At 42.7% G+C, this 22,078-nt stretch overlaps 1 protein-coding gene across 3 annotated transcripts; it reads right to left on the bottom strand.

The window, feature by feature from the left end:
• Positions 1–1,779: 1,779 nt before the first annotated feature.
• S1PR3 (sphingosine-1-phosphate receptor 3) lies at positions 1,780–11,585 on the bottom strand. Of its 3 annotated transcripts, none has more exons than XM_032205637.1 (2): positions 11,127–11,585; positions 1,780–5,652 (listed from the first exon to the last, which is right to left on the bottom strand). In XM_032205637.1, the coding sequence occupies exon 2, from the start codon at positions 5,469–5,471 to the stop codon at positions 4,329–4,331; it is 1,143 nt and encodes a 380-aa protein (XP_032061528.1). In that variant the 5' UTR covers positions 5,472–5,652; positions 11,127–11,585; the 3' UTR covers positions 1,780–4,328. The 3 variants fall into 3 exon arrangements, with proteins under 3 accessions (XP_032061528.1, XP_032061530.1, XP_032061529.1); XM_032205639.1 differs by lacking the exon at positions 11,127–11,585 and adding an exon at positions 10,846–10,878; XM_032205638.1 differs by lacking the exon at positions 11,127–11,585 and adding an exon at positions 10,437–10,741.
• Between the last annotated feature and the right edge of the window lie 10,493 nt (positions 11,586–22,078).

Raw genomic sequence — 22,078 nt, 5'->3', positions numbered from 1 at the left:
GATACACATAATTAATCATACAGGCCCACACATTTGGGGCAGATGATGTGCTCACTTGAAAAGGTAGCTTTCCTGCTTGGCACACTGAGCAGGTGATGGTGGCCAGTTCCATGGTCTTTCCATGGAGAGTGACAGCAGGGACAAGGCCCGTTCAAGAGCAGCTATTTAGTGTGCTGTGGAGCAGAGAAAGCCTTTTGCTCTGAAGAAAGCTTAGCTGGATTGACAGTACTCAAATCCCCTTCCTCCAATGCCAAAGTGGCACTTTATACATGTAAAAGTCCTTCCCTCTTACCCATTTGGAGAAAAGCTGAGCCCGGGGATGCCCCAGGAGGTTACATCACTCTTGGAGAGAAGAAATGTAGCTCTGAAGGCTGCAGGGGTGCCAGCAAGCCTCTTCATGGTGCCTGCAGCCCACGCAGGGCTGCAGATAGCCTCATGCATCAGTAGTAGCCAAGCAGAACCCCCCATCACTGCTGTTGTGCTTGTCCCGTGAGTTTTGTTATGAGAAGGGATGGCCTTCAGGCCCAAAGTGGTCACTGTGTCCACAGCTCCCAGAATGGTTAAGGGGCCAATCTATCTAAATATATCGTTGGAAATGCTGGGTTAAATGGCATGAAGCCAGGTTGATGCCAGCAAAGCAGAGCTGGGCAGGGGCAGATCGGCTGCCCTCAGGCTCCTAGCTTTTTGGCACCTGGCACGTTACACCCAGGTGTTCTTCACTAAAGCAGTTGGAAATAACAAATGCTTAAAGCAATCCCTGCTTACAGTCACTTATTGTAAAATGTGCCTTTTCTACGGAACCGCTGTGTGCTGTGGCCAGCACAGTGAGCGCTTTGAGTGGGCAAGCCCAGGGTCCGAGTCTGCTCCCAGAAGAAGAGGCAGAACCTTCCTCTATCTCCAGGGGCTGCAGAGCCACAGCCAACACTGTTCTCATGGATAGTGCTTTCAGGCACAGCACCTAGAATTTAAATCTATATTTTCTATGGAAGGCCAACCCCTTTTTATGCTCCTTTAAAAGATGACTGCTACATGACAACTTCAGTTCAAAGATCTGAGATTTAAATATATGTTTTCTAAAAGTTTAGGGTACCTAATGAGTTGAAAATGCTCTGTAAGACTGTCAGCAATAAAAGACTCTGGTGAAAGCTCCTCGTGAAAACTTTTATTCTCCTTAGGTGGTTGCATTTGCATTTCTTTTGTAATACAGAACCAAAATAAATATTCTAATTCGTGAAATAATATGAATGAAATGTGACTCTGCTTTATGGTTTTTGCTCCATGTAGAATCCATTATGAACAGGAGATCTGATTCAGATTTCTAGCATGCTTAAATCAGCCTAGATAATAAAAAGCTTGGATTCTGGGCAGCATTTTAAGGAATTTTCTGAAATTTTTAGGGGAAAAGAAGCTTATCCTCTATCTTTTTACATTTTCAAGGATAAGGAATCTTCCTGGTTGGTTATGATCCAGAACTATGACGCCCTCAAAATTTGACGCCTACTCTAAAATTTTTCTCTGAAACCTTCCCAAACCTGTGTTTTACCTAATACATCCAAGTGGGATGTACCCACTGGAAAAAAATCTCTTTAGATATATTATCAGTATTTAACATGAACCCATGAGTATTAGGAATCTGCTTAAAGTATGGCAGGGTAGTGAACTAGCAAACAAAAACAAACAAACAAACAACAATAAAACAAAATAAGAATAAAACAACAGAAACAACATCTAGAGCAAAAAATAAGAGACATATCAAAGTAGAGTGATTTTTTTTTTTTTATATATTTTTTTTTATTGACACTCAATCACATGGCCTCAATCAGTTGTTTGCATTGCTTGTACCTTGTGTTAACTCTAACAAATAGCTAAGGCTAGCATCCGGATGTTAAAATTCACTTTTACAGGCATGTTCCTAGACTTTGGCCACTACAAATACTCATTTTTTACTTTTCACCTAAATACGGAGAATCATGTAACATCACAACACAATGTGAGGGTTGGTGTGGATTCAGCCACAATGTTTTCTCAAACAGTTGTCCTGCCTAGGCCTATCTCCTCTAGAAATAGCAAGGAATGCTGCCAAGTGCCATCACCTCATGAGATAATGTTTAGAAGCACACAAACATTTTAGCAGGCAGTTTTCAAAGACACAACTTCAAGGCAGACCTTCAAGATTGAAAATACAGATGAATAGCACTGTAACATCTAAAAACCTAAGCCACAACAATGCAATGTTGTCAGTTCTATTTCTAACAAAGCTACAGAGCTGCTGACCTAGCCTGTATCTGCAGTTCATGCTCCTGTTCATGCTTAGCTTAGTTTAGTTTGTTCTTTCTCCATATGCACTTCTTTTCAACATTTTTGGTAGAAGTTATTCATTTTCTACTCTCTTTCACAGTTATTTCATTCAAATTCATTTCATATTCTTCTTTGTTCTTACTGTTTTCTAACAGCATATAACATTTACAAGTAGACTGCTAGCTTGTAAGAAGATAATCACAATGCAAACGTCTACATTTTAAAGGCTTTTGCTACACACATTACACCACTTACACACTGTACGTACTTTGAAAGAGTCTTAATGCTGCTGTTTAAATGATTAAGACAGGAGTAAAGCCAAGGATGAGCTCCTACAAGTTGTTAATTAAAAAGCCTCAACTTCTTCTGATTATGCTTAAGGCAAAGTGTGGTTTGAGGCATTAAGCAGAAATCTTCAAAGGAGCCCAAGAAAGTCAGATGTTTACATTGAGAACTAATCTGAGAATTTCCCTTCCAGTGAAGGGAAAACCTACACTGAAGACTCCAGCTGTAAAGTACTAGTACTGATGGAAGTACCATGGGCCACTTCCATGGAGACTTACACTCAGATGTTTATGAAGTCTTAATTACTCTAGGTCTTAGGGAACCCCCCTGATGCTGAACAGCATCCTGTACTGAGGCTGGTAAACCATAAACCTTTTTTCGTACAGGTTTCTGTGGAACAGCCCCCCAGAAGAATGATTTTGGGGCTCCAGAAAAGTTGAAAGATCATCCAAACTGAATAGATCATTCCATATCCAAGGCAGGGTCAGGTATAAATGGAGATACACCCTTCAGCATGACCCTGCTGTACCGCATCTTTCCTCTTGTATCTGCAAAAGTGCTCAGAGACGGTAAAAGCGTAAGGTCCCATTGCCAGAAAAAAAGGATTTTGTCCTACTGGCTGGGCTTCTTCCCAGGGAGAAGCTATAACACAATCCCATGCTGTGGTAGTGCCTGGAGGGAAAACGAGGAACTCCACAAGGACCAGGTTGTGGTTCATTGCTTTCTGAAATGATACGTCTCTGCTTCAGAACTGAAGAATCTCAGCTTAGGTAGTGCATTCACAATGTACACAGGTTTACATAGGTTTGACATACATTTTTAAATACATTGAAAACAGTAAGTAAAAATATATGCATTGAAATAGTACATACCCTTGATATATTTATTGATGGGTCACATTTTACCTACTTTAAATAGAAAACATCTATAACCTCATTTAATGGCTATTTACTACTGTTTTTTTTTTTAAAGTTTTGAAATGTCACAGTGACAACTATCATTTTGTCTTTCACTAAACGTTAAAAGTTTGACTAACAGTGGAAAAAACAAATGTACTGCATTGATATGGCATGTTAAAGTTCCTGTCAGTTTAAAGCTACTACTTCATGTATTTTAAAAATCCCCTTCAAAACACACCTATATTTTTGAATAATTTGTCACCTTACACTCTATACTACAATACAATGTTTAAAATATTGTAAACTCTAACCAAACATTGACTTTTTTAATATGGAATTGTACAAATATACAGCTATTTATACCACATACAAGTAAGGCCATTAACATAACAGCAAGATACATATACAGAACTATAATCCCCAATAGATGTAATGAGCTTTTCTCCCAGTCGGCAATAATCAGGCTCATTTTCTGATTATCAGCAGTGTTTAGTGAGTGCTGAAGTTATGTCTATTAGATGAATATTTAGTGAATATTAACAGGTTTTCTTGATGTCTTGCAGGATCAGGTGGTGCCAAATGCAACCTCATCATGCAATGCCATCATGGTGCACAATGTCAATAGATGTACATGGACTCTGTACTGGCTGTTGGGTAGCACGGAAAGCTTCTCTGAATCAGGTGTGTTACTGGAAGAACACACAAAGCAAATGATTGTTGATAATTAAGTCCTCAAAGTTAAATAAGTGGTTAGTGTTTTCCCCTATGATTTAAGTGCATGAATACTTAAACTACACTTGTAGTTTAATTCTAAGCCACAGAAAGGTCCTTGACTTGAAGAGTCCCTTACTTACAGAAGTTTCCATTGTGAAATGAAGATTCACGCTTCTCGATGACACACGAGGGAATGCTCATCTGAGGGAAATCTTCCTTTGGCTTCTGGGTATTGCTGCTGCTGGATTTACTTCGACTGTGATCTGGCGTGGGCTGAATAGGCAAAGATCTGGCTACCCTGGATTTCACCAGGCAACCACAAACAAGGCGAAAGAAAGCCCGACGCATTTCCTTACTGGCCAAAGTATAGATGATGGGGTTCATTGCAGAATTGATGACTGCCAGAGCAATAAACCAGTTCGCTTTGTACAAGACAGAGCACTCCTTGACTCTGCAGGCTACATCAATGAGGAACAAAATGAACAACGGAGACCAGCAGGCAATGAAGACACTAACAACGATCACAACAGTCCTAAGGAGAGCCATGGACCGCTCCGAGTTATTGTGGTTAGTGACATTTCGGCTGCTGGATTTTACCAGGATGTAGATGCGTGCATAAAGGATAACAATGGCCACAAGAATGGCTATGAAGATACTAATGCAGAATACAACATACTTCTTGGAATAAAGAGGCAAAATGGTTGAACAATCTGGCAAGTTGTTTTTACAGTTCCAGCCGAGGATGGGTAAGGCACCCAAGGAAATTGAAATAAGCCAGCATGTTCCAATGAGAAGGAACACTCTATATTTCTTATTTGCATCATAAGGTCTCATCTTAATCATAGTCAAATGCCGCTCAATAGCTATTGCTAGTAAGCTGAAGGTGGAGGCTCCCAGTGCAACAAACATACTGCCTTCCCTAATGAACCAGATTGTTGAGGACAAGCTCAGAGTTTTCTTCCCAGACATAAGAATGTTTACTTTGTAAACAATCCCAGCTAAAAGATCACAGAGAGCTAGATTGCCAATGAAAAAGTACATGCGGTTGTGAAACTTATTGTTTTTCCATATGGCAATCAATACCATCAAGTTTTCCAGGACTATGAAACTACATAGGATCAGAAATGCAATAGTGGTTAGGTCTATTTTATCAGTTGCCTTTTCCCTTAGAATGAGCTTTCCTGTGTAATTATAATGCAGTACAATCAGAGAGTCCATCCCTTCACTTGATTGAGGGCCAACAACATCAGCAGGGGGCACAGTAACTGCTGACATCTTTTATGAGCTGATGTGGGATGTTTCTTCTTCAGTATCACAAGAATTTAGTTCCAATAATTTTCCACAAGAGGGAGATCAAGCCACGTTCCTCCAAGTACTCCTCTGGGCAGGCAGTGGGTATCCCCAGCTCCAGCGAGTCTCGCATGTTAATTTGGGAGAATGGCTCAGAAACCAGTCCCTGAAAATAAAAACAACAAATGCGACATAAGTTTCACTGTCATTGTATGTCACTCACAGCCTGTGTGGATGCTCAACCTGTAACATGAACCCTGGAGCCAAGAGGGATGTTGACCATGATGAGGTGCCGAGGTCTGGCATTGCAGTGCATTTACCAAAGTGGTGGTGGGTAAGCTGTAGCTCTTGCTGTGGAAGTATGATGCCAATGTGGAGAATTGCTCATAAGTATTTCCTCTTACAAAATTTCCATATGAAAAATATGTAGTAGTGTCAAAAAAAAAATAATATCAAAAGCTCCCAGCAAGCACATATTCACAGCGATTGGCTCACTCCTTCTTAAAAAGACCTAAGTGTATGTGGCACTACCAAAACACCAACCAACAGTTGGTGAGCAGTAAAAGTCACTGCTTTCTGAGCTTGATCCTCTTCCCCAAGCAAATCTTCAGTATTAAAGAGCCTGAGAAAGTCATCATTGACACAAATGTGCATACTGCCAATGCCCCCCTTAATGATACGAAATTGTTCTATTAACAATTAAGGAGGTGCTCTGAAAGCCAGCCATCACAAAAACAATCCTATTTCCAATTCAAATTAGTTGGTTTTTTACTACCACTTGAAAAAAAACACAACAAAACAAAACAAAACACCACACACACACACACAAAACCATGTTTCTTTCTAAATATCATGTTTCATCCTGGTTCACTTTTCTTCTATTTTAAATATGTATAAAAGACATCCATTTAACTTTTTTTTTTTTTTTTTTTTTTAAGTATTATACAATGAGTGATCATCCTTTTCAATTTACTTCTGTTTTTCTTTAAATCATGACTTAGATAAACTGCAACGTTTTTCCATGGACTTTGCTATGCTGCTTTTTAACTGCAGATTGATTCCCCTAGCTTTTTTTTTTTTTTTTTTTTTTCCCCATTGCTATGCATAAATATTGGAAGAAATCTGCACAGCTTTGTAAAAATATCAGGAGATGCCAAAAGCACTTACTACTCTACCAGAAACATTAGAGCTTAGGGGTTGCATACTCCAATGAGAAACAGTGCTTTTGCCTCAAATGTATGTAGTGAGGTTGAACGGAGAGCCAATTTTTCAGCTTGGTAACCCAGCCAGGATAGGAATGAGAAGAGAACTGGAACCAAATTTGTAAAGTTTTTGTTTGTTTGTTTGTTTGTTTGTTTTCTGGTAAAATCTAAAAAAAAAAAACAAAAGGTTGTGCTGGATGTACAGGATGCTGGTCACTTTCTTTTGCCCCCAAATGAAGTAGCTTAGTTTAGGGAAGAGAGCTCCTGACTCTTTATGTACACAAAGGTCACAAGCACTTCCTAAACATGTGAAAGAAGCTTTCAAAAGAAGGATATCAAGAGAAGAAAGTAAGATTTCAGCCTCCACCAGCACAACAGTTTTCAACCTGTGGCCTGTGCATCCCAAGGAATCAGGTATTCACTATTCTGTGTAACAGAGCAAGCACACTCTCAGCAGGCTTAGGTTTAACACAGAAGTGTTTGGACTTCTATGGGAAAACACGCAGGTTTCTGAAGATCACAAAATCACATGAGCTGCTGCTATTCCAGCACTCTGGCCCAGGCACTTAAAGAATTGGAGATACCTTTTCAAGTGCCTTGTGAAAGAGGGGAGGAGCAAACCAGGTCCCAGATGCATGTAAAGGAATTTAAAGGATGACCCACACCATTTTTTCCCACCCTTCCTTTTCCTGGATTCTCTCAGTCAGAAGAGAATTTATCTGAAGAAAAAAAAAAGCCTATAGTGAGATGACTTGAATTCTTTAATACATTCAGGATGCTTTAAAATGATTTCTGAGAGAGTAATTTACTGCTATTATTTGCCCATTCTACTTTTTAGGTGCAAACTGCTTTGGTGATGAGACACACAGGGAGGCAGAGACACATCATCCAAGAAACACAGTTGTCACTTAGTGTCATAGGTCTTCTACTCTCTGAAGATGATGGCAACCCCCTCATTCACTTCCCAGGAGCAGAAATTGGCCCTCAGGTTGTTGACTCTTTTTCTGAAGGACAGTAACAGTGAAGCTCTTCAACAGAAGAACTTCACCTCAGCTAAGGTTCAATCTAATTGTAATTCAGTTAAAATCTACACACTGCTGTCACAGAAATTATCACAGTCTTTCATTGTATTGGATTATAACAAGATGCCACTGTGTTCTTATGAATTGCAAGTGCTTTCCACTATACAATAAACAACTATATTTTATTAGAAAAGCATTTGTTAACAATAGCTTAACTAGCAATACTCATCAGACTGCCTGAGAGCATCGTATTCAGTATCATTGCAGCACCACACGCAACAAAACACATGTTTCTGTAAGCCTCTTCCAAGTAGGGTTATCATACTTCTCTACAAAAGCAAAAATACGTTCTTTCTGTGAAGAAAATGATAGGCAAGACATGGGACTATATCAGCCATACCTCTGTGGATGTAAACTGTCATGACTCTACTAAAGGCTATGGCACTAAACCAGTTCCCCTGGCTGAAGGCATGGACTCAACCAGCTGAAATCACACTAGGTCTCTTCCATTGTTCATAATTACTTCTTCCCTTAAAATTATTACAGCAAATTTAGTATCACAAAAGTAAATCTGCTTCTGACAGCCCAGCGGCAAGACAATGGAGGCTGTAACAGTATTTGCCAGGACTCTTGGAGAAATAGTCTCATTCACCAGCCACTTGAAAGTTAATATAAATAATAATGTAGTAAATTATTTCCTTCTGGCAGCATCATTTCAAGGTAATATCTTTCAGCCATGTTACTTTTAAAAAAAATGCTTTCATTTTTTTCTCCTCCTTTGTAGCCAGTAACTCAAAAAGAACGTTAATTTTCAAACAGTTAGCAAGAATACAGCTGGTTGTTTATTATAGTAACAAGATAGCAGCAGCCAGATCCAGGATATCTGAACCACTGCTTCATGACAGCTCTACAAATTATTCCTCAAAAAGTCATTGTCTCAGTCATACATACAGATGACTGGTTACTAGTTGCAAAGCATGATCCTTAGCTTGAAATACTAAAAAGAGGACCTGAAGAACATGTCTGTGCATATTGGGCATTCCCCTGAATACGTATCTCGATATCCGGAGCTCTCAATACTGCCAGAAATTCATTTTATTCACTCTAAAGCAAACAGAGTGTCCCTATTGCTGCACCACCAGGTACCACTAGAAATGCAAACCTATTGGCAGGGCAGGGGCAGCCCGGCTATGTTTTTGTGCAGATGTGATGGCCAAATCAATGTTCACCAAACAGCTCAAATAAAGGAAGTGTTATGATACCGAGAGCCACAGTCTTGTGGAGGACAACTCAGTTGCCTTCCTCAGCTGCTTAGCTGACCTTTGTCCTCCTTGCTCTGTGGACGGAGGGAGAAGCCGGGTGAGCCCATTGCCCATCCTGGGAAATCTCCCTGCCCACTGCTATGCTTTGTGGTTTCCACAGCTGTTTGTGTGGTCTCCTGCAGAGCTCCAGGGTCCTAACAAGGTCAAGCACCCTTCCAGGTTGGAGCTGGGTCTCACCACCATGGATCATATCCCTGGGGTCCGACATGGTACTTACAATTCCTGTGCCGAATGCGCCACAGGAAGGGCAGTGCTGCGTGGATGCCTCACCCTGCCCTATGGCAAGGAGCACCTCCACCACCCTCCTCAGCCCCAGCACACAGCAGCACAGGCAGTGCCATACCTCTCCCCAGCTCCCCACAGGTGCCAGGAGGCAATGGGAAGCTGGTGGTAATGTGGATGCCAAGCCCGTCAGCAGCTATTCCCTCAGCATTTCTGCCCTCAGCTCACAGCCCGCTCTCCAGCAAGAATCCAATGGGGGACTGAGGGCTGTTACCATCTCAGGGGTCACTGGGTACTTTAGAGCAGGAAAAATAATAAATTTGTGTCTTCAAAACAGTGTGCCAAACTGCTCTTAATTTTCACGATAGCCCAAAGTCAACGGAAGTGAGAGCAAGATTTAATTCACGGCTTCCTACATTTGCCTTTGCAAGAACATACAAAGCAATATGTTCAGTACACCCACTGCAGCTCAGCTGGAGTCCATATTTTCCTACCTTCCAGACATCCACAAAAAGCCTTGGCCAAAGGGGCTGGACCACCCCCCACTACCAACACCAGCACACACATTCCTGTTCTCCCTTCTCTTTCACACACAGCCATATGCTTTGGCCACAAATGACAATTTAAAGAAAGGCAAAGGGAAAGACAAGAATGCTTACCCACTGCCAAACTTCTGTATATTTTATTTTTAAAGCTTTTCCCAAAAAAATACGTGCAAAAGTGAAGACATGCAATTTGTCTGGCACACCCTGGCAGTGTTAAATTTTAGAAGAGAAAAGGCTTTTGAGAACCACAGCACATTACAATACACATTTCCACCACGGAATTATGCCGTGCTGGATGTAAACGGAGTTTAGACAACAAACATCTGCTGCAGAACAATGTCCTCGACAACTCAAACAAACTTTCAAAAAAAAAAAATGTTTTTTTTTTTTGAAGTATACGTGCTGGCAGCTTTCGGCCTCGGAAAAGCCTTTAATGAGCGGTTATTTTTTTTGGCGTCCGTGTTTCAGGCACCGGTTTGCGCCTCGCATTCCCTGGCAGCACGCGTGCACCCATCCACCCACCCGTCCCGTTCCCGCACGGCCGCACGTGGGATGAAGGCAGGCTTCCCTCGCCCCCCGCCCCAAACCCGGCGCCCCCGACCGCGCACCCCTGTCGGGGGGACCTCCTGCAACTCACCAGCTCCGTCCGAGCCGCAGCTCAGCCCCGCGGCCCCGCACCGCCTCCTGCGCTCTCCGCCGCCGCCTCCCAAACTTTTCCCGGCCCCCGGCGAGCCCGGGGCAGCGCCGCGACGCCAGGTGGCCGCGCAGGAAGGCGCCGCCATCGCGACAGGGCGACAGGGACGACCTGCTGGGGTGGGGGGCAGCCGGGTACCTGCCCCGGCCCCGCTTCCTCCTCCGGCGCTCCGCGGACCCCGACCTCGCCGGCTGCACGGCGCCGGGGCTGGGCCGGCCCGGGCGGGGCTGGGTGAGATGGGACGGGACGGGGTGGTCCCGAAGTCGCTCCCGGAGCCGGCCCTGCCCCACCGAAGCACCCCCCGTCCGTCCTGCCCCCTCCTCACCTCCGAGCTCTCTCCGCCCCCTCTCACCTCCGTGCCGCCGGCCCTGGGCCCCGGCTCGATGCTCCCGGCTCGCCGTCGCCTCCTTCGGCCCTCTTACCCGTGTCGGGCCGTGCCAGGCCAGCCGAGGGCACGTCTGGCCGGGACGCGGCCGGCGCTGCGAGCAGCCCGGGGTAAAGGGCGAGGCGGCGGAGCCCGCGGGGAGCGCTTGTTAGGGCCGTATAAATGCCGGTGGGGAGAGAGGGGGAGGAAATTCTGGGTAGTCCTTACCCAGTTCGTGCTATTAGCGTGCTAATGAGCGCGAGGTTTACCTTTCCTGCCTCTGCCCTTGAGTCTCATTGTGCCTAGTAGTCTGTGCGGTCCTCAGCCGGAGAGGGGTGACACCGGGTGAGTGAAGTGTTCGGGAATTCCAGGCGAAAATAGTGGTGGTCTGCCCTGATCTGCCACTTACAGGAGGTCCTCAGCGAGGTACGTCTTGGCAGTCACCGAGTCTCTCGAGGGTAGCGATAGGCACGCAGACTGCTTCGGGAGCAGGATCCACGCTTCTCCAGAGAAGTTGAATTCGGGATCCCAGAGCCTTCTAACTCAGACAAACTTGCGAGTTGCCCGTGGGTACAGCAAAACCTTCTGTCGGAGAGTGAAAACTTTCTGTCAGAAGCAGATAGAGTGAACTGGCAAGCAGCAGTGCCACGGCAGTGCTGCTAAGTGCGGGCAGGCGTGTAGGGTTGCCTTGTCTCGCTGCAGTGTTTTTCTTGGGAGCCTCCTGTCTGGAGCTCAGCATCGTCATGCTGGGACTCATGCCACGGGCTCGGCTGTCAGGTCTCCTGCGCTGCTACTCCATAGGGAATAAAAGACCTAGGGAAAAAAAAAAAAAAAAAAAAAAAAAAAAAAAAAAAAAAAAAGCAGAACTAGGATTTTAAAAGCCAGAAGTTTAAACAAAGCTGATGTAACAGAACAGGAGGTGGTTTTCTGTCATCTCTTTTTATCGGACTGAAGATAACTAAAAAAACACTTCTGGTTTAGGACCTTGATAGGAAATAAGGGCTACAGAGAGCACAAGACTGATAAAATTGCTCTGAAGCTGCTGGCCAGGTATATATGGCCCCACTTAGCTATGTGACAATGCAGGGTGGCACTGCCCTAATCTCCTGGTCTCCCCATCATGTGTGCTGTGTGACGGCAGCTCTGTGCTGTGGAAGAACAGTGGACAACTTCTTCATTGTGTAAAAGTGCAAACTTATTTTTTACAGCAAAGGGGGCTCAAGGCCTGTGAATCAGGGCTCTCCTGATTCCACAGAAAAGCGTTGTCCAACTGTTTCCCCACAGACCACCCTAGGAAGCTCTGTAGTCCTCATGGCGGCCACTTGCCACAATGCTCCCAAGGCCCACTTCTTGCAGCACAGACGTTTCAGTAAGCAGCCCCTGACCTCACTCTGTGGTCTACGGTTATTCCTCCTCCATTTCCTTGTTTTGTTGTTTCTCCATCAGTGCCTTTTTGCTACTTTGAGAGTGGAGTCAGAGGAAAAAGCCTTGTTGATCTGAGTAGGTAAGGTCTCAAGAATCCACCACCAAAAAGATAGTGTGGGCAGTGGTGTCAGGAGGTGCCAAACTGTGCCCTGCTGCCTGCGGTGGATTTTCATTTAGCTTCCCCGCTGGGCATGCCACAAGCTGGTAAGAGTGGTGAGATGCAGGGCCCCACCGCAGTACAAGGAAATTGCTCTTTGCTGCAGCAGAGTGTGTGTGCATGGGAAGTGGTGTAGTGATAGTGCAGACCAGACATTATCTCTGAGAACTCTTAAGGTCATGTTTGGCATCCAAGGCCCTTCTTCTGCCACAAAACACCTCGAGCAATGTGGTCACAACAGTGAGCAGGAGGATCTGACACCCCAGCTCCCCTCTCCTTCCTGTGCTGGAGCAGTGTTCATGTGCCCAGCAAGCAGTGGTTTCTTGCAGCCGCCTTTCAACCCCTGTGGCTGCTGCAGAAGCTGATGGTACCACTGGGAAGGCAGGCACAGGGCAGTGCAGAGCAAGATAGAGAAGCCACCCAGGAACAATGTCTTGTAGAAAGTCCCTGCGCAGAGGCTGGTGGGGACTTTCCTGGGATGGTACCTCAGGCCAAAGCAGCCCAACAAGAACCCTGAGGTAGCTCAGCACAACCCCCTGGTTAACTTCCGAACATCCTGCGGCAGCCCAAAGGACATGCATACTGTGCTCAGTTTTCCAAGAAGCTCTCAACCGTGTTGAAGCACTCGTAAAAGAAATGGCATTTTTGTGGGGTAAAATTATTAGTAATCAGGTAAGGAATAGAAAGCAATGACAAGGAACAATGATCAATTTTCATAGCAACAGGAGGTTAGCAGCTGAGTTGCCCAATGATGAGGAGTCTGTTCTGACCTGGAAATTCATGAGTAACTGGGCAAACAGGATGAATAATGGGAGATCAACATTTGCTGATGTTACTGGGGGCACTCAACAGCAAAACTAAAACTGTTGACAAGAAGTTGCCAGGACCTGAAGGTCCAGAGTGACCTGATGATAAAATAGTGTGTTAATTTCCAGGCTGTTAAGTGAAATATAGGAAAAAACAATTCTACTTGTACATGCACAAATTTGCCTGAAGTGTTATCACACAGAAGAGAAGTAATTGTGGACAGTTATTTGAAAACATCATGCATTCGTTAACTGTCAGTGGGAGACTAAATGTTAGGAAAGATTAAGAAAGAAATGAAGATCAAACCAGAAAATGGATATATGCTTCTGTGAGCTCTACGAACTGTCACAGGTACCTCTGGCTGCTTCATTTGCTTCATTCATAAGTGTAATAAATCACTAATAATAATAATAATAATAACAAAAACAACAGAATGGTTATAAAAGTTTTCTGTGTAGGGAAAATACAAGTTGACTGGGTCATACTGGTCTGAGAAAAGGAAAAAAAAAAAAAAAACAGTTTAAAACAAAAGGAAACAAATTTCTGGAAGATATAATGTTGAATTGTGGAACACATTTCTGTATGTGAGAAAGGTAAGAAGTGTTTAAATTAGCTTAAAGAGTAAAGGTTCATGGAGTAAATAAATGACTTAAATATGGATAGGTATGGTATGGTGTGGTATGGTATGGTGTGGTATGGTATGGTATGGTATGGTATGGTATGGTATGGTATGGTATGGTATGGTATGGTATGGTATGGTATGGTATGGTATGGTATGATATGGTATGGTATGGTATGGTGCAACGGCTGTCAGGCGCAAGCAGGAGCAATAGGTGTAGGAGCTGCATGCTTGAAGCTGGCATAAGACAAATCCTGTCTTTTTTTTTTTTTTTTTTGTAAGAAGTCATGGTCTTGGCTACGAGGACAAGCTGTGGTGCAAGTAACAGCACGAATATTGCCTGCTTCTGCAGGTATGGAAAAAAAGGAGATTTTTTGTTTGTTTCCTTGGTGTGGCTCAGCCAAAGCAATGGGCTTGGCAAATGACCTAGTCAAGTTGTTTGAGCAGTCTTGAGTCTTACAGCACATGGCAACAGCTGACGACTTTGTTTTTCTGTTATGTGTGTTAAATGGAGAATATGAGATTAAAAAGTTTTTTGTCTTCCAGATGTAATTTTTGGTTCTGTGAATTCAGTGAAAAGAGGATGTACTATTAATAAGGATGGGTTTTCAGCACAGTCTTTAAAGTTAAAGGAGTGATTAAATGATTTCTATTTACAAGTACCTTCAAATATATAAGTATGTGATAAATGCTAGAGAAGCTTAAGCTACCCTCAGATGACAGATACTGTGGTTTCTGTACAGACAAAATAGACCGTGTGACATCAGTAATATTATCTTTCTCTTGTAATAGTTACAATTAAGTCCTTGAACGAAGTCTTTTTTTAGTTATTATTTTATATTTTTTTATGTTAACCAGTTAGGGCCTGTTAAAATTTGGGTAATTTCTGTTCATCAAAATTAAAAACTCATCCATACAATGTCTTGTTAAAGTCTTAGTTATAATTTCCTCATACTGACATTTGTTTAATGCTTTATACACCTGTCATTGATTTAATTCCCTGGTGTTCCTGAAGAAATGGTCCATCATTTGGAACTCCATCATTTACTTTTTATTTGACTGATTTGGTATGTAAACAAAACATCAGAAGGGCAATCTTAAAATTACAATTCAAAATAGTAGGATATTTATCTTATTTCTTATCTAATTTGACAGATTAAATATAATATTGTTTAATCTAGAAGTGATAAAGAGAAAAAATAAATGTTTAGTTATTTTTTAAATTAATATAAATATTAAAGAAAAAGAGAACATCTATTTGGATTGTTGTTGAACCATAATCTGCAGTGACCAATATATATTTAGTTATTACATAAAAGAAAATATCTACCAATCACAGTTAAGTATAGGAAGAGAAGATTCTGGATACTTCCATAATTATGACTTCACGTTCTTATGTCATTGTATGTCATAGCTATGTATTTGCCGAATCGTTTTGATTTTCTCTGTTTCTTTTAAAAATATATTCTCTCCTTTCTTTTGCTGCAGACACATCTACCCTATAAATCCAACATAGGAATGACTGAGGCCAAGGTCTTGCAAATCCTGTTAATTCAACATTTCTAACCCACTTTTATCAGCATTGTTTGAATCACAGTATTTTGTAATGTGTTTTAAATTCATATATTTGAATTGGGGATATTTGGAAGATCATATTCTGAGACAGAGCACCTGAAAAAATTAGCATTGCTTTAAGATGCCATTTTGGAGTTTGTTTTAGAAATGGTCAATAACCATGGTAACAAAGTGCATACACTTCTTGCATTTACATCTGCTTTCTACTCCCTTGCATCATTATTTGGGATGATGAAAATGGAAAAAAAATAATTGACTTTTTGAAAGCTGAATGCAAATTCATATGAAGGTTGCAACTTAAAAAGCCCTTTTTAATTCACCTTCTTTTGTATAAATGTAATGTAATTTCTGAGGGGTACAGTCTTGCATGTATCATGTATATATGCAATATATGCACATAGGGCATATTCTAGCTGTATGGTGTAAACTGCTGGGGTTATGTGCGTAACAAAGCTGAACTCTGGCTGCTTCTGCAATGACACCTTTCTGTAGAGATAATGGGACAGATGCTTAGAGCATGGCCAGATATTTATTGTTAATGTTACATTAAGACAGACTCAGCTCAGCATAAAGCACTGTACAGTTTGCACTTGTTAAAATAGTTGTAATCACAGCACATCCAGCCAGACATGATGTATATAGTGAAGTGCCAAGAAAGGAGAAGAGGAAATGAGTTCAGAGAAACACCAGACAGATACTTGGGTTTCCCTATCTGCGTCCTGTGGCTTAGTGCTGTAGACATGAAGACAGTGCACATACTTCTCTTTCTGGAGGGCCATTTCTCCTTGCTATTCTGCATGTTGTGCGTACCTTTTCCCATTAGCTGGAGTCCCCTCCCAATGCACTCAGCCTTGGGGCACCATGGAGAGAGCCCCGGGGTGACCGGGGCAGCCTGTGTGAATGCCACCGCTGCAGCATCACCTGCAGCTCCCACAGAGCTCCTTGTCACCAGCCTGCCTCTGTGGCCCACCCTGCCTGCCCATGGACACTGCTGACCCCCCAAAGGGGTGGGCACAAAATGCCTGAGGCATGGTGCCTGCTGCCAAATCCACAGCTGTAGCACCATGTACTGTCATCCCTGGAGGAGTGCTATGCCTCCCTAACACTGTGTTGCATGTTGGGAATGCAAACATGCCCTTTTGAACACAGTGCCCCATTTTGGCTGTTGTTTTTGGTATGTGTGTGTAGTTACAGAGGGACGTACTTTCTCCTGTGGAAACAATTAGAGGTGGCTGGAAGAACAGAAAAACTCAGCTCTCAGCAAAAGCAGCAATATGTAGAGATTATGTTGTTTGAAGAGAAAATGACTAAAACTGTAAGTGATCTGATTGAATTCCTTTCAAACTAGCCAAGGACAATTAAATGATTAAAACTTAAAATATTTTTGATTTCTTTTAATGGATTGTACAGTAAAGAACCAACATTTTAATTAGGAGGAAATGTAAGCAAGCACAGGCTGAGCAGATGTTATCCAATTAGGATGGAAATACATAGACAGACAGTTTCTTTGTCAAGCAAGAGTCTTTGTACAAGTGGCTGTCACATTTGTAAAGGGAAACAGCACATCCACAGAATACAGAATTAACATCTTCACTTTTTTTTTTTTTTTTAAATAACTCCTCTACTCAGAACATTAGAGTAGCAAAGTGCCATTCTGAACCAGCAGGAAATGTTTTTTGCTTACTATTTTTGTAAGAATATTAGCCCGTGGAAAATAAGTTCTTTTAAGAACTGATCCAAAGCAGTAAACTTGAATCTCTGGATTTTGGATTCAAATCTTCTAGTAATGTGAAGAAAGTGTCTCCTAAGATCCTGCTACTGGGGGTTAAAAACCTTCAGAATAAATAGGGCAGTTTTAATTTCAGAGAAAATCAGATTACCCCATGATTTGATGCATTTGAAGCACAGTTCAAGAAAGTTTCCTTCCACTGAAGCAAAACAGAGCTAGTTGCCATCATGTATTGTGGCGGGCTTCATTCACTGAAGCATCACTGCTCTGCATCAGGGATGCTAAGGATGCAGCTGTTTAGATGAAGTGTATTGAAGGCCTGGGGCAAGCAAAAAAATATGGAAGATAATGAATATGACAACAGCTGTGTTCTTGGGACACCTTGCTGGAAATGGTCCTCTTTTGGGACAGCAATGAAGCACAAACAAGAATCTGAAGTTATCCCCTGAGTTAGTATGAATGAATTGGATGAATAATCTTATTTTCTTGCAATGCTGAAAGAATGGGCTTTGTGTCACAGTGATGCTTACTGTGCAGTATCTAAATGTCATGATACTGGGGTCACAGACTTTCCAGCACTGATGAATTAAGCTGAGGGTATTCCTGACCACAGTTTTCCTTTCTACCGTTGTCCTAGAAGTGCTTACCTCTTCTGTAATGCCAGTTATTGCTTAATCTGCAATTATACTGCTAATATATCCCCAGTGTAAGGGGTTGCAAGGGCTGTTTAAGCAGGTTGCTGTTACCATCACACCTCTAATGTCTGGGTGCCTGGAAAGGGGCTGCCCCACCAAGGGTTATCACATGCAGCCACGCTCTCACCTATGGGTTTGAACAGAGCTGGTCACTGGGCCACAGCCAACATGGGGCCATAGCCACCCTGGGCACAGACAGGAAACAGGAGATGGGGCTGGAGATGGGTCCCAGCAGCTTGGCTGAGCCAGGATGGGGTGCACAGCTTAAGCTGAAATGTGGCCCCCTGGCTCAGGCAGGAGTTGTGACAAGGGTCACAGCTTCCCAGCTGTGCCTGGTTGAGCTATTAGGATGATGCACCTTGTCCCCAGCCCCCCACAGAGCCTTGACATTGAGTCTGCCCCTGCTGAGCCTGTGAGGGACCGTGAAGGGAGTTCTGTGATACTCCATGCTTAAAAACAGTGTGGTTGTGTCCTATGTCAAGTTTATTCGGCTAACAAATGACCATCCTGCCAGTACAATTCCCTCAGATCACCTACAAATTCTCTAGAAGCTTTTTCTGGAAAGCACAATTCAAGCTGCATGTTGAGGCTCACAAGCACTGGCTCATTCAGTGTGCAAGGACTGTACAACTGGTTATGTCCCAGCCTGCACCAGCTGGGGCAAAGTCCCTGCTGATGGGGAATGTCAGGAGCTAAAAAAAAAAATTGTAGCAGGACATGTGGGACTCAGTTCTGAAAACCTGGCACCTCTTCTCTTAACATGGCAAAAAGTTAAATACACTGGCTAGCCCTAAACAATCCAGGCAACATAGGTCAGAAATAAAAAAGCAGTTAAGTTTCACAGTGTCTGCAGGGTATTGAAAAATACCTGCAAGAATGGGCATCCTGGATTAAGGCTACCTGTAAACCCCCTAATATCTGCTTGGGAAGAGTAGGAACCTTCATCAAACAACTTGCTGTTCCACAGTGGCCACATGAGGTGGCTATAGGTGGGAGACCACTTCATACAGAGGCCATTATTTATGTTACTAGTATGCCATGCTAATATTCAGCTAAAATCTGCACCTAGGCTTGCATCTAAGCAAGCAGCGTATGAGGTCAGTTGAGGCACTGAAACACTAGCTGTCTGTTTCATGAGTGATTTGTATGCCATGAATGAGTATAATGAAGTGAAAGAGTAGTGGAAGAGGGGAGGAGAAGAAATTACATTTTTAAAAGATAATGGACCTGGTTTTCAAAACCATTGAGAAATTCTGATTCTCACCAAGGCTAATAGAGGTTGAGAGTGCTCAGAAATGTTAAAAATCAGACATCTGTATTGACTTTATAGTAATGACTCAACATCATGATTAAGAAACGTATAAAACAAGCACTGTTCAGAAAAGAACTCTTGACCTCTCACAGCAACCCCTTAATGATCTTATGTCCTGCTCCCTTTGACATCTGTTTCCCTTTATGCAGGAGAAAAATTCCTCCCATTCCAACCACATAGCATTCCTAAGAACTGTTATTACTCTCTGAAACAAGAAGTTCCCCAGAAGCAATATGTGCCATTTCTGTGAATCAGACTTGAGAGCCTCTTAGGAGCTAATGGTGTATTTTCTGATGTTTTATGAAACAAGAAGGTTGAAATGTCCCAGTAAGGGTCCTTGTAAATAATGCCCAGCATACACTACAGCACAGCCTGCAGGCCAAACTGACAATCACTTTTAGTGGTCCTATGATGTCACAGGATGCAGTGGGACTGCCAGTGGAAGAAGACCTTTAGGTGACTGAGGTTGTCCAACATATTTCCCTATATCTAAATGATGCCATGTCTGTATATAAAGTAGTGAAACTGCTTTAAAAATTCGAACATGGTCATTGGTGTTCCTCTTGGGTCTGTCTATGTGGCATAAGGCTGTGATGTGTGGTAGCACCCACAATACAGCTCAGACAGTTACCAGAACCATCTCTGTTGCTCTGGCATAGGGCACTCCTAGGTCACAAGTTCTGCTAAAAATGCATATTGTTAGGGACACCCTGCCACCTCTTCTGTCCTGTCTGGCACATTTCTAGGGGTAGTAAACTGCATCCTATGTACTGATGTGCTTTTGTTTTTTGTTTTTACATTAAGCCATTTTTTTTCTGGGGTTTCTATATCATAGATTCTTAAAATCATAGAATATCCTGAGTTGGAGGGGAACGATGAAGATCACTGAGTTCAACTCATGTGTCCACAGAAGACGACCCAAAAATCAATCCTGATGCCTGAGAGCACTGTCCAAATTTTTTTTGAACTCCAGCAGGCTCAGTGCCATGACGACTGCCCTGGGGATCCTGTCCCAGTGCCTGACCACCTTCTGGGTGCAGAACCTTTCCCTATCCCCCAGCCTGACCCTCCCCTGTCCCAGCTCCATGCCATTCCCTTGGGTTCTGTCGCTGTCCCCAGAGAGCAGAGCTCAGTGCCTGCTCCTCCGTTCCCCTTGTGAGGGAGCTGCAGGCCGCCATGAGGCCTCCCCTCAGCAGGCTCTGCTCGGGGCTCAGCAAACCAAGGGACCTCAGCCACTCCTCATATGTCTTGCCCTCTAGACTCTTTATAGCCCTCCTTCAGGCACTCTCTAATAGTTTTATGTCCTTCTTATATTGTGGTACCCAAAGCTGCACATGGTACTTGAGGTGAGGCCTCACCAAAGCAGAGCAGAGTGGGACAATCCTTTCACATGAGCAGCTAGCAATGCCATGCTTGATGCACCCCAGGATACGGTTGGCCATTTTAGCTGCCGTAGCACACTATTGACTCATACTCAACTTGTTGTTCATCAAAATTCCCAGATTCCTTGAACCCCTTGAGCCCCTTGAACCACAGTTTTTATATACCCTATTCCAGGTGCAGAATCCAGTATGTGCCCCTGTTAAACTTTATGCAGCTGGTGATTGCCCAGCTCTCTAATTTGTCAAAATCTATCTGCAAGGCTTCTCCATCCTTGAGGGAATCACTATCTCCTTCTAATTTAGTATCATTTAGAAACTTGGTATGCATTTGAGTCCAGCATCATCAGTTAACCTACAATAGCAATCACTACATGACATAAAAGTTTCCACTTCTTTTTTGCCAATAAATTTGTTGGCTAGGCTCTGTTAACAGAGAACTTTTTTTTTTTTTTTTTTTTTTTTTTTTTTTTTTTTTTCCCCATATATCACTTACCGCTTAATGCAAACAGGGAGAAATATCGGGCTTTTTTCAAAGTCAACAGAAAGATCCTCATTGATATTACTGGTCCTTTTTTGACTCCTATTTTCTATGGCTTCTTTTCCTCTACAGCTTTCCCTTGCTCTTCACTTACTCTTTAGATTTCCATATTCCTTTATGTTTCTCTGAAGCTCAAATTCTCAAGCAACTGTGTTTTTAGTTAGTTAGTTTATTTATTTTTCTATTAAATTTCTTGTATTAACTATTCTTGTTTTCCTATATATTCCTATAACTCTACTTTCTTCTTTTATGTGTGAACTCTCTTACACTCTCTTATTCCTTTGTTGATATTCATAATTTCCATGGATTCACCTTCTGCCTACTCCTTTCATTTCTCTTAGTTGTTCAGTTCTATACTAAAAGTCTTTTAAGTATCACCGGGACAGCAATATTTAATGCATTAGTGTTACCAAACATCTTGACAAGTTAACATCTTGTCAGTTTTACTACCATAGCTTACAAGTTCCCAGATGTCTGCTGAAGTGGGAACAAATTGGTTAAGCCTGGTAGTAACTCTCATGGCTTATCTCCTGGGTCTCTGGCACCATTGAAGTAAGTGAATGCAGAACTAGGTGTAGCTCTTGGATCACCTGATGCGTGAAGCAGGGTATGCATATTGTCTGAGGAGAATTATTACTCATAATAATTTCCCCCACCTCCAGAGGAAAGTAGGAATGTATGTCTCCAAAGCACGTTATTTTCTGGGATACTTTTGGAATAATGTTATTTATGCCCCACCCGTTGGTGAGCCTGGGAATAAAAGGCATAATCAAGGCCTTATTTAACTTAAATACAGAGCTCTGTGGTTCTGGAACAGCAAATCCTTCATTTGCATCTTTGCCAATGGCCATGCAGAGTACGTGGACACAGAATCCTTACAAGTGACATCCTTCCTGTCTTTACTATGTAACAGTGCATGCACTGGGGAGAGCTGTGAAAAAGGAAGGTAAATAAGCTCACTGTCATCAGGAACATCACTGCT

The sequence above is a fragment of the Aythya fuligula genome, chromosome Z (genome assembly GCF_009819795.1).
Source record: "Aythya fuligula isolate bAytFul2 chromosome Z, bAytFul2.pri, whole genome shotgun sequence".
NCBI lineage: Eukaryota > Metazoa > Chordata > Aves > Anseriformes > Anatidae > Aythya > Aythya fuligula.
Note: the sequence above shows the minus strand (reverse complement) of the source record. Positions and strands in the feature narration are given on the sequence as shown.

What these genes read in the sequence shown, in the direction of transcription:
- S1PR3 (XM_032205637.1), bottom strand. Translation starts at nt 5,471, where the DNA reads ATGTCAGCAGTTACTGTGCCCCCTGCTGATGTTGTTGGCCCTCAATCA.